This window comes from Procambarus clarkii, chromosome 47, assembly GCF_040958095.1.
Source record: "Procambarus clarkii isolate CNS0578487 chromosome 47, FALCON_Pclarkii_2.0, whole genome shotgun sequence".
Lineage (NCBI taxonomy): Eukaryota > Metazoa > Arthropoda > Malacostraca > Decapoda > Cambaridae > Procambarus > Procambarus clarkii.
Genome location: NC_091196.1, coordinates 19830190 through 19842364, shown reverse-complemented (window position 1 = coordinate 19842364; position 12175 = coordinate 19830190). Strand labels below are relative to the sequence as shown.

General features: G+C 40.2%; 2 protein-coding genes across 3 annotated transcripts in view; one reads left to right on the top strand and one right to left on the bottom strand.

Annotated features, from left to right (window-relative positions):
- The window catches only part of LOC123762954 (proton myo-inositol cotransporter), a 23757-nt gene extending 21482 nt beyond the window's left edge, over nucleotides 1-2275 (bottom strand). The window contains exon 1 of the mRNA XM_045749800.2: nucleotides 2147-2275. The gene's annotated coding sequence lies outside the window, so the exon portion shown is untranslated. The remainder of the gene's footprint in view (nucleotides 1-2146) is intronic.
- LOC123762955 (uncharacterized) overlaps nucleotides 1-12175 on the top strand; it is a 12842-nt gene extending 667 nt beyond the window's left edge. The window contains exons 1-8 of one of the 2 annotated variants that reach the window (XM_069302053.1): nucleotides 2857-3056; nucleotides 3911-4079; nucleotides 4888-5168; nucleotides 6825-7019; nucleotides 8346-8441; nucleotides 9222-9299; nucleotides 10876-10974; nucleotides 11342-12175. In XM_069302053.1, the coding sequence (XP_069158154.1) occupies nucleotides 3048-3056; nucleotides 3911-4079; nucleotides 4888-5168; nucleotides 6825-7019; nucleotides 8346-8441; nucleotides 9222-9299; nucleotides 10876-10974; nucleotides 11342-11482 (1068 nt within the window). In that variant the 5' untranslated portion in view covers nucleotides 2857-3047 and the 3' untranslated portion in view covers nucleotides 11483-12175. Of the gene's footprint in view, nucleotides 1-2856; nucleotides 3057-3910; nucleotides 4080-4887; nucleotides 5169-6824; nucleotides 7020-8345; nucleotides 8442-9221; nucleotides 9300-10875; nucleotides 10975-11341 lie in introns of those variants that run through there. The other variant, XM_045749801.2, reaches the window with a different exon arrangement.

Here is a 12175-nt window from a genome sequence, read left to right as displayed (position 1 = left end):
TAGTGGTTTTAGGCATTGTATGTACTAGCTCTATCTATAAATCTATCAATTTTTGTAAAATCTCTTGTATGTATGTACCTTACTTGAATAAACATTTATTTATTTATATTTATTTATAGTTATATTTAGTGGCTATTGTTGAGGACTAGGCTTGCAATATGTGCAATATCATATCTGGGTGATGACATGACCTCTTGTCACTAATGTTCGAGAAATGTATCAGTATTTAATCCTGAATAACTTGCATTAATTGTTGCCAAATGCTAAGATCTCGCATGTGGTGCAGTGGTCACCACAACTAAGGTTACAACCGAATGATCCTGGGTTACATTCCCGCGGCAGGACAGAAGCATTTTGTGGTACATATACGGTTTCCTTCTACCTGTTGAACTAGTAGTAATGTGTTCCCGGGAGTTGAGCAACTGTTGTGGGTTGCGATTGATGAAGATTAAGCCACCCCAAAAGGTGGCACGGGCATGAATAGCCCGTAAGTAGTAGCCCTTTTGAGCCATTACCAGTATCAAGAGCTGATACTGGAGATCTGTGGAGGTGCGACTGCACCCTGCGTGACGGGAGATGTCTCCCGTGTGTGGGTTGCAAACAGTTGGCCAACATATATCTTGCATAAAGGGCATAACAATTCACGACACAACTGTCAAATTAACAACATTGTCTTGCAGCAGATTGAGGAAGAAGTAAGTAATTATCAAAGACAAATTGAGGAAGAAAAGGACTGAGTCAGAATCTACTTGGCTGTTTTAAGTTCAAGTTCAAGTATGCTTATCGAGACAAGAAAAATACATCTCAAAGGGATAGAGTAGCTTAGGCTATTTCTACCCCACTACTTGGGCTGGATGGTACAGCGTCTTATTTCGTGCAAGTCAGCGTTCAATCCCCGACCGGCCAAGTGGTTGGGCACCATTCCTTTTATCCGTCCCTTCCCAAATCCTTATCCTAATCCCTCTTAAAGTGTTATATAGTAGTAATGACTTAGCATTTTCTCCTGATAATTGCATTTTCACTGGAAGGTGCACAGTAAGTGGGAGCTGCAGTAAAAAATGCTAACCAAACCCTAGGAACAATTAAGTGATTCTTTGACTTTAGCTTAAGGAAAAAGGGTAGTTATTCAACTGTAAGGGGGTTCCACCTCTGGTAAGGGTGGAAGAGACCCATAGCCTCCGAGAAGAGAATAAAGGGTATTCAGAGAAGACCTTGTGGATTCTCCCTGAACACTTGAGTACTGTAATTTCTACTCCTAACACCTCTACTTTGTATTATTTTATACAATATGATTTATTTATTTCATTTATTTTATTACACTCTGTTACAGTTTATAGAAAACAGACATATAGAAATCAGTGTTCGAAGACCTCATAAAGCTAGCTCTTCAGAGGTCAGGTACATGCCCAAGATATAGCAAGCATTTCCTCTCTGGATCGCGACATCCTTGAACTGGTTCAAATACATTTAACTTGAAGCGGGTATAAATTTTAATGATTTTAGCATTAACGTTATTAATGCATTAGCATTATTATTATTTTAGCATTATTAGCATCTTGTTGCATAATTATCATACATTTCTTCATCTTAAATGAGACATTTGTATTTGCCGTTATTGTGAAAATTAAATACTATATCTCTACAATTATTATATAGTTATCTCTAAAGCTACAGAATTTATATTAAAGCTACAGAATATATATTAATATAAATTTATGTTTATCTTTTTTTGAAATTATTATTTTATGTCTGTCTTTCATCGTTATCACGTTAGAAAATTGTACAGTATTTACCCATTCATATACATTAACTTGCTGTTCACATAGCATTCTTAAATATTACTCCAAAAAAATTGAGCTCAGTTAACACTTTTTTTTTCAAGTTATGGCCGAAACACTGCACTTAATTATATTTTTATAATACAGTATATACAAACGCTGTACATACTAAATAATTATACTGTAATCTAAATCCTTGTATAGTTTTATAATAATAATAATATTATTATTTTTGTATTATTATTATTATTATTATTATAAATTTGTCAATGAAAATTAGACGAAAAGGTATATATGACGTGATTAGTATTATATACATAATGTCTCCGGTGGACAGTAATCTACAACAATAAAACAAATTGACCAACCTTATGAACGACTGGGGTTATAAGCTGTATTACTGACGAGGAGATTCAACAAAAGCGAGATAACATCAGAACATGACAGAGAGAAGAGGTGGATTGAGAGGGAGGCGATGTCGAGTAGCCTAGTCCCTGATGTTATGATAAAGGTAATCATGCTTTATCTTTTTATAGCTGATTACCTGATTAATTCATTGTGATCTGGCACTGCAGATGGTGAGAGCCTCATGCTCAGTCAGTTAGGCTAAGCATTATCGAGTCTTGTCAGTAACTGAGTTGGTAACCATATGATATAGCCTCGTCTTAACTAGAAAGGATTTTTGAAAAGCAATTGACGGTGTATTTAATCTAAATTACACCTTTATTGTGCATTCCGTACACTACATATCTATAAAAACCTTAAACATAATTTTCCCCTGATTTTAGATAACTTATGAGACTATAACAGGATTTAAAAAAAAATAAAAAAAAAAATTGGAATTGTCTGTCTCCACCCCTTGCTGGAGACAGACAATTCCACCTTTAGCTAGTTACTGACAACCCCACCTCTAGCTAGGTACTGACAACCCCACCCCTAGCTAGAGAAAGACAACATCTGCCATATCTGGTGAAAGCATTTGGCCAACAAATCTCCCGCCACAACACAGCAGTGACGCAGCAGCAGGAAAACCAGACGTAAACACAAGGTAAAACGTGGCTGGAAACAGTCTGTCCTATCAACTGGAGGAAGACTTGTTGAACCTGGCGCTTGTTAGCACTAAATTGGTATCAAGTGCTTGATAGAGCTGAAATGATATCAAGTGCTCGTTAGAAATGAAATGACAATCAAATTCATGTTAAAGTGCGCTGGGAGATAGTCAGATATAATGGATTTGTTGAGCTGAACATGCGCCAGGGCCCATAGAACATGAAGAAGGTGATGTATATAGGTGTACCATTCTCGGGCACGAAGCCTGTCAGGGTCGTTCCCGTGAGCACCCAGCCAGTGCTGGTCATTCTCAATGGTGCTTAACTTGATTTGTCAAGTGGTGTGCGCATCAACCATGATTTGCCAGTTGAGAACTTGTGGAGTGATGCAGGTGACAACTTGTGGGGTGAGGCGGGTGACAACTTGTAGGGTGAGGCGGGTGACAACTTGTAGGGTGAGGCGGGTGACAACTTGTAGGGTGAGGCGGGTGATAATTTGTAGGGTGAGGCGGGTGACAACTTGTGGAGGCAAGTGACAACTTGTGGAGTGAGGAAGGTGACCACTTGTAGGGTGAGGCAGACAACTTGTAGGGTGAGGCGGGTGACAACTTGTAGGGTGAGGCGGGTGACAACTTGTAGGGTGAGGCGGGTGATAACTTGTAGGGTGAGGCGGGTGACAACTTGTAGGGTGAGGCGGGTGACAACTTGTGGAGGCAAGTGACAACTTGTGGAGTGAGGAAGGTGACCACTTGTAGGGTGAGGCAGACAACTTGTAGGGTGAGGCGGGTGACAACTTGTGGAGGCAAGTGACAACTTGTGGAGTGAGGAAGGTGACCACTTGTAGGGTGAGGCAGACAACTTGTAGGGTGAGGCGGGTGACAACTTGTGGAGGCAAGTGACAACTTGTGGGGTGAGGCAGGTGACCACTTGTAGGGTGAGGCAGGTGACAACTTGTGGAGCCGGCTTACTATGCCAATGACAACTTTAATTGCATGTTTATTAGTGTGCTCGAAAGCGGGATTAAAAAGTACCATAACAGAATAATTGTGTCGGGTTTTATGTCATTCAAGTGTTTGTCGGCAGTGGTGGCGGAGGACTGGCTCTCGCACTAGCCTGTGGGTGTGGACAGCACTACTGACTGTGGCCCACGTGTACCTGTGGCGGCAGGAGCTGGGCCACCTCTACCAGCAGCCTCTACAGAAGAACTCGGCCAGTATTCAGGTCCTGGAGAGGTACAGACGCTGCGTGAAAAGTTAGTATCTAGCGATAATTTTTAACATTTGAGCATTGGTTCTCACCCTTTTTTCTTTCTTTTTTTTCCCCATGCCCCCTTTTCGCTATATGTCAGAATGTCATTCTCCCTTTCCAAGATTGTCTGACTCAAAAGTTGCATTCCAAATAATATGCATATACTATTTAAAATGTGTATCTTTATTTTTAATTTAATCTGACATACAATAAAGTGTGATGTTCTGTATATTATGTATAATCTGTAAAATTGTAGTTTGTAGAAAGATCAATATTCCAATAGTTTGAGTTTGTGACCCTAATCCTCTCCACTGAAACCCTAAAATCCCCCTTTTGGGAAAATATTCCCCCCCCCCCACAGATGAGCATCTCTGATCTAGGGTCTAGAGCAAGGGTTCTTAACCGAGGGGTATCCAAACCCCTTGGGGCTATCGGAAGCAAATAATGGTACAAAACCAACTAATGAACCAAATAGTACAAACCGGTTTTTGTTAGGGGTGCAACAGTCCATGTTTTGTAATCGCTAAGACTAATTTTGGGAAGAAGGATTGACTAAACCCACTTAATCAAGCCATCCCGCATCTATTTTATTGCCCAGTAATCAGCTTCACAAATCAATAATCCTACATCCATCTCAGTATTTACACTAGTCTTCTTAATCTAAATTTATCCAATTTACATCCATTGTTTCGTTTGATATTTTGTGTTTATATATTTAACACAATGGTATGATTTTTTTTGTATTCAACTGTATCATACAAAACAGGCTAACACGCTTAATGATCCTACTATCGTACTCTTGTGTGGCTCAGAGGCGTGCTGGAGACTGAACCTGCGGTACCCCATCCTGAGGGCGACCGACGGCCGGCTGGTGCACCACCTGCGCCGGCTCATAGATTCTCCTCCGGGTGCTTCCCAGGGGCTCCTTGACCGTGGGACTCCTCCTCCCCGGACTTTCCAGGGGCGCCTAAACCCTGGAAATCCTCTTCAAGAGGTCTTCCAGGGGCACCTCGATCCTCACCATCCTCCCTGGCACAACGTCACCTCCTACAGTGTCACCGAGAAAGTCATCAGGGATGTATTTGGAACAGCGGTAATTAGATACATCTCGTTGGTGATTCTATTATATTTATTACATGCTTATTTCATTCACGGCCCCCTTTATGTCTAAAAATACGACCCTAAGTGTGTAGTCGCAGTGTTTATGTTTAGGAACGTACATGTACATTGGGTTTATGAGGATACATAGCATTGGTGTTTTACTTTCTTGTAAAGCCACTAACACGCATAACGTTTCGGGCAGGTCCTTAATCTAACAGATATTTTTAAGTAGGTAATTTCTAGCAAAATTGAGAAATGTTAACAGGTACATTTTACGAAAATTCGACGAAGATTAGTAGGTACATTGTAAAAAAATTTGAGGATTATCAAGAGGTACGTTGAAGCATAGAATTGTTTCTAGATATGATGTAGTAAAATATGCGTTCAATATAACAACCATGATATAAGATGATAGCAGTGATTACAATGAAGTTGAATGGCTTAGGCACACATATTGGGAGAGTGGGTAGCACAAGATACAATGCGAGTTTAAGGCACCAGGTAGGAAGCAGAATCATTATGATTCTGCTTCAGATATCACGATAGGACTAAACAGTTATATTGCTGAGACTGCGAGCTTACCATCCCTGTATTGTACAAAATAGAAGCTTGTGTATAGAGAGAATGTGCCACAAGCAGCAGTGATGCTTATTTAAGCCTTCAGAATCACAAGAACACAAAATGAATGATAGGATGCAGGGTGGATGACTTTTACCACAGTTCCACACACCTCTCGAGTTCTCCTGGGATCTATTTTGCCACTGATTTATATAAATTACATAAATAATAACGTAGGCTATGCCATATAAAAATTTCTTGAACGTTAAACCAGATAGTAAAGTTGCATCAGCAATAGAACGAAATATATTTAAACCAAATTTAACACTTTAGTTAATTGGTGTGACGAACCACAAATGAGTTTTAATACAGATAAATGTAAAGTAGTGAGATATTGGAAAAATAGAAAGTAATGCAGTATATATTGGATAAGCAATACCGAGTTACTGATAAGGAATGAAGAGATTTGGCAATGCTAGGTGTCAGTGATCTAAAGCCAAGTCACTAAAGTCGCAATGAAAGCCAGCAAAATAGTGGACCTCATTGGGAGATTCTTCGAGTTTCCTTCAGATAAAGTCGACTCTCGCTTTTCAGTTTATATGTGCGTTCTATGCTGGAATAGTGAACACAGTTTTGGTCACTGCCTGAGAAAGGCTGCTTACAAATTAGGTGGACAGCTCTGAGCGACAAAACTATTACCAAGACCAGAAAATAAATCAAAGTCCATTTAAATGAACATCAGTTATTAAGTTTTGAAACGGTAGGATATTAAAATGCGATTTAAAAAGGTATTTCAGGTCCTCGAGACTAGAGGATGGTGGCCGCGCTCCTCCTCGAAGCTGTTTAAAGTTATATTTAAAAGTTAACCATAATGACATTTAAGCCTATATAATTAAGTTTGATCCTATGACTGTAACTTTAGTGTTAGTGTTTATCTTGACTGCAAGGCTGCATTTACAGGCTATGTTGTTGACCTATTGGGCTGAATATTGAGTTTGACCAGTACTATGTATGATAGTCAGGTGTTTGGTATTGTTAAGTTGGGTAATGAAATGTTGTAAATAATGAGATGTATTACGAATGTGTGAAGGAGGGCGGAGTGTTCGTGGAGGTCGGCGCCCAGGACGGGCTGTGGCTGAGTAACAGTTGGTGGCTGGAGGCCGCTCGAGGCTGGAGAGGACTCCTCGTCGAGGCCGACCCACACAACTACCTCCACCTCAGAACCTCTCCCAGGACCTCCAGGACCCTCCCCGTCTGCGTCACTACCGGACTCAGAGTTAAACAGGTAAGCTAACCTGCACTGCTGGTACCCCGCTAATCCTCTTGACCTCTGTAGGTCATCAAAGTGTACATAAAGACTATATTTGAAAACAATGTATAGGCCACTCTCTAGACGGCTGGGAGGGACAATTACACTCCGACTCCGACTTGGACTGGGGACAGAGATAGACTGCAGCTCTCTGAAGAGGAGACGGATCAGTTATCGGCTGTCTGAAAAAAGAGACAGCCCTGTTTATGGCTGTTTTCCTTTGTCGACTTTGGAGACTAAAATCTGTATGACTGACTTAAAAGTCTTGTGTGAATAACTTGAGGTTTTGTGCATTTAATATTATTATGTTTAATTTACTGATGAATTAGGCATATATAACATTAACAGACACGTGATCCAAATGGTGGAATGGAACAGGGGAGAGGTCTTACAGATCACAAAAATAAGTTTTTTTAAGACACTTAAATTGGTCTCAACACATCCTGTAACTAATATACTCTCTCTCATTAATATCAGGATAATAAACAGTTATAAAGAAAATAACAGGAAAGACTTGCACCAGCAAAATTTCACAACGATTCCCTAATCGTGTCTTATGATCAAACATCTCCCTAGGCACGAGTGCCACCAACATCATACTGACTTTTGCCCCACAGCATCACTTACAGAATGCCTAAGTTTAACTCCACCTCTTTTGGAATCCACCGATCCTGGCCTCTCCAAAATCTGGGTCACTACTCACAAGCTCTTCGGGTTTATACGAACTGCCTCATATTGGCCAATAGGCCTTCTGCAGTGTCTTTAATTCTTATTTTCTTTTGTTTTCTCTTACAAAACATTTGACCTTCCCCTAAGTACCAAGTTGACAGTGATTTCTGAAATGGCCAGCTTGGGCTGTAGCCTGGTGACAGATGGCGCTGCCATTAACGTTGCTAGTGTTGTAAACACATAGGGACGGTCTGGGTAAAACCTAATATTTTGCATCCTGAACCAATACAACCTTCTTCAAGTCCAAGCATCATGATACAACACATGTAAGTACACTGGGAGTGCACGTGTTAAGAGGATGTGTTCATAAATTTGTTCTACAGTTTTGAAGATCATATCATAATATAGCTGGGCTCATTTTGAGCACAAACAGAGGCACAATAAATGATCTACACAGTTTCTAACACAATGGAGGCTCAAATAAGGCTCTGTTACAACTTTTAACCTAATAGAGGCTAGTGTAAAATTTAAGAACCTCCTCATCCAGTGACTGTTTCCCTGTAATCTAGCAGTAGTTGACTCCCCTGAAATAGATATTCCTTTACCGAGCAGCATTATCTCTTTCTGCCACAGGAGTCGCTGGTGCGGAGGGAGTCCGAGGTGGGAAACACCATACTGGGCATGCACCAGCGGGGTATGACCATGTTCACCCGCTTCGCTACTCCCAGGGTCAGTGTTGTCTATCTCCCAGTCCCATTAACTTCTTGCTGCTGGTTTGTTTATCGCATGTCATTGGTTTGTTGAGTGTTTGTTGTTGGTGTTGCAAGTGCTTGCCTTAGCTGTATTGACCCAGAGGGCGTGCAATACCATTGGTCCAGCTTGCCTTAGCTGGATTGACCCAGAGGGCGTGTAATACCATTCGTATTGCAGACCACCCTATTGATGAAGTGTTGCATAGGATATTATACCCTGAGTATGTAAAACTTGGATTGTGGTACCGCATGGTACCATTCAAATTTTTGAGCTCATCATGGTTCATTAGGTAGCACATTTGCTTGGGAAGCTCATAGATGCAGGATGAGTCCTGTTGTACTGCCTTAATATTTTAGCTTAATGTAAATTAAACTAGTTTTTTTCCATTTCTCTTCATACGTGAGGTTTTTAATTCTTTGTCATCCTTCACGGTAAGCAATTAAGTGAATTTATACTAGGCTTAACATTGCAAATATAAGGCCTATGATTGCTTAGAATTAAGACAGGTTGGGTTAATGTATTACAGTTTGTATTATACCCTTCTCGCCCCTCCCTCACCATAATACAATACAATACAATGTTTATCCGAAAGCATGAATAAAATACAGAAGCTTACTGCTCACCATCAACTGTTCACTTCCTCTTCACATTTTGTTGCGTCATTTTACCCTTATAAGAACTGAAATTCCTTTGAGTTTTGCTTCACTATAAAGAGTAGTTGTTGGCTCAGAGACATGAATATGTTTTTCTTGACAGGACCTTTACCTGGGGAAGACCTGGGACGCCACCTGCTTCCCTCTTCTCTCCGTCCTGGCTGCTGCCGGCTACAGGCAGGTAGGTACGTTAGGAGTGGGTGCGCGCCCCGTACTATTTTTGTGCGGTCATGAGGCTTGCTTATTTATGTGCGCCCTCGTGCATTGTCATGTACTTTGTGCGTCGTTTGTGTACTCATGCGTCGCTGTGTATGTGCGCATTGTGTTGGTATGTTCTGTGTTCGCTTACACGGTCATGCGTCTGTGTTTGGTGTGTGCATGTGCATCCATGTGTGACTATGATGTGTGTGTGCATGTGCATCCATGTGTGACTATGATGTGTGTGCACATGTGTACGATAGCCCACATGTGAATGATAATCCATGCAAGTAATTTTATTAATTTTCACTTATTACGTATAAAACAATTTTTTGTTTCTTGCTTAAACAAATTATCTTATGTTTAAATAAAACTAAGTATGATTTAAAACTGATTTAACTGATTTATGATTTACACACACACACATATATATATATATATATATATATATATATATATATATATATATATATATATATAATATATATTGTGACGGCAACGCGTTGGTGTTCGGCTGTTCAAAGCTAGGGGTATGGCCTCGTCACATAGTATTAAAAAAAATAGAAAATCTGGAACTTCGTCTGTGGTAAGGTAAGGAGAAGACACACAAAACACAAGTAAATTTTAACAATGGAATTTTAATTACGTTAAAGAAATAAAACATGAATAAAATGGACAAACAAATTCATATAATAAAATCAATCAATCAAAATAATAAGAATAATTAAATGACACAATGAAAATTTACGTTAAGACAAAATAACAAGAAGTGCAATATTCAAGTATATGAAAGGTGCTGGAATATTGGCTTTAAGCTATCACCTCTCTCAGTATACGTACGCTAAAGCTTACGTCTAGCAGGGAGAAGTGTTAACTGTGAAAGCACGGAATATTCTGAGGACTGAGGTCGTGGCGGCCCCAGACATCAAGTAGTATGGGGGGGTGGAGTGCAGTTGCAGCCCGACCGGCGACCAATCAGAGGAGCCGGCAGCAAGACAGGTAGTTTGGCGGTTTGAGTCTGAGCAGGTGTTCTTGGCTGCATACGTTTTGCGCTCTGGCAAACCTTGGAGATGTTGTTGTCGTTGTTGGACATTTCTTCCATAGTAGTTTTATATAGTTGTATCGACGTAATTGTGGAGGGAAGAGCAGGCTCAATCTCTTGAAGGAGATTATTGTCACAATATATATATATATATATATATATATATATATATATATATATATATATATATATAATATTTTTAGTAGCATATATGCTTTGGGACCATTCAAACTTGTTCGCATATATTATATATTATATACACACACATACATACATACATACATAGAGCAAATACCCATAAATTGTGGATTTATATTACATAATGAAGGTTACAAAATTTATACATTATGTAATAAATATTTACATAATTAAGCGAATTTAATTTTTTTATGGTTAATCATTTTGTCACTATTTATAGTGTTCTCTTTTTCTCATAAAAGTAACAGCTGTTCTTACGTCAAATATTATTGTAAATAGATAATTTAAGTTACTGAGAAACATTCTATTTGTTTTCCAGATAAATCTGTTAATATTTGACGTCACTGGCGGAGGGTTTGAATTGATGCAAGATTTTTTTGAAACGAACTCTGACCTTGGCCACCCTTTCAGGGCACAGGTAAGTGTTCTTCCTGCCTTTATGCACCCTTACAGAACACATACTTAGTGATCCGGCGTTCTTCCTACTTCTGAATACACTTGTAGAATGCACAATGAAATAACTTTAATATGATGTATAATTGAGAACATCAGTACGAGCTATGAGGCGGACAGTCTAAGGCGTGGGCTTGAAAGTACTAAGTGTGCCGGTACGAATCCTTCTTATGGTTACTCCTGATTTTTCTCATTTGTAGAACACAGATATAGTGATCCGTTAGTGTCTATCGCACATTTCTCACAATTGGTACTTCACTGCTCACCTCTGGCAGGTGGTACTGCTTGGAATTTAATATAAAACAACCCATTAAGGTGTTAATGACCCGCAGGCTGTCCTGTACCAGGACACATCGCTGGTGAACAATACGGAGATGGCGGAGGAGGCGAGGGCTCTAGGCTACACTCATCTGGCCATCAGCTCCTCACACTTCCTCCTGCTGCATCGCTCCCTCGGTGTGGCTCTGGCCTGAAGCCCCCTGCAGCATCCTCGGTGTGGTCCAGGCACTATCTTTTGATAGGACCCTGAGACTCGCCCACCCTTTCCAATCCCTTTGGACATCAAAGCGAAAGCGAAGAGACTCGCCGTCACGGGGTCGGACCTCGTAGGTCGATGGAGCAGCGTGGCGCCGCCGACGGTGCGATGAAATTGACGCTCAAAAAGGATTTAGTGTTTGGGTCAGGGGGGCGCGGGCTTGGCTCTCTCACAGCTCCTGGGGGCCAGGGCGGTGTCAGGATATGCCGTGTTTTTTTAATTTATTTTGTTATTTGTGGTTTGTGTTGGGGTTATACCCATGTATAGTTTCAATGGTGCGCAATGTTGTGTAATGTGTTTACTGTTGCCCCGTACTATGTTTGTTATTTTTTAACTGAGAATGTACATTTTCCTGTTTATAACGGCTGCTGGGCCTAGTTTCTGGAGCATGTAACGACCTTAGAGTATTGGGATCCCTTGTGTGTACTTTTATGTTGTTTGTAAATATTCTGTTGCACTGTATTGGTGATTTGTAATGTCTAGTTAACTTATCTATATTATTTTTGTGCCTTTGGTGTAATTTTTGTACACGTATGTGTGATGATCAAAGGGAGAGTATCTTTCAGTACTTGTTATGTATTACTACTTGTCTTAGTTCTGTGTTTGCAATATTGTGTAAAGTTATGTTGTT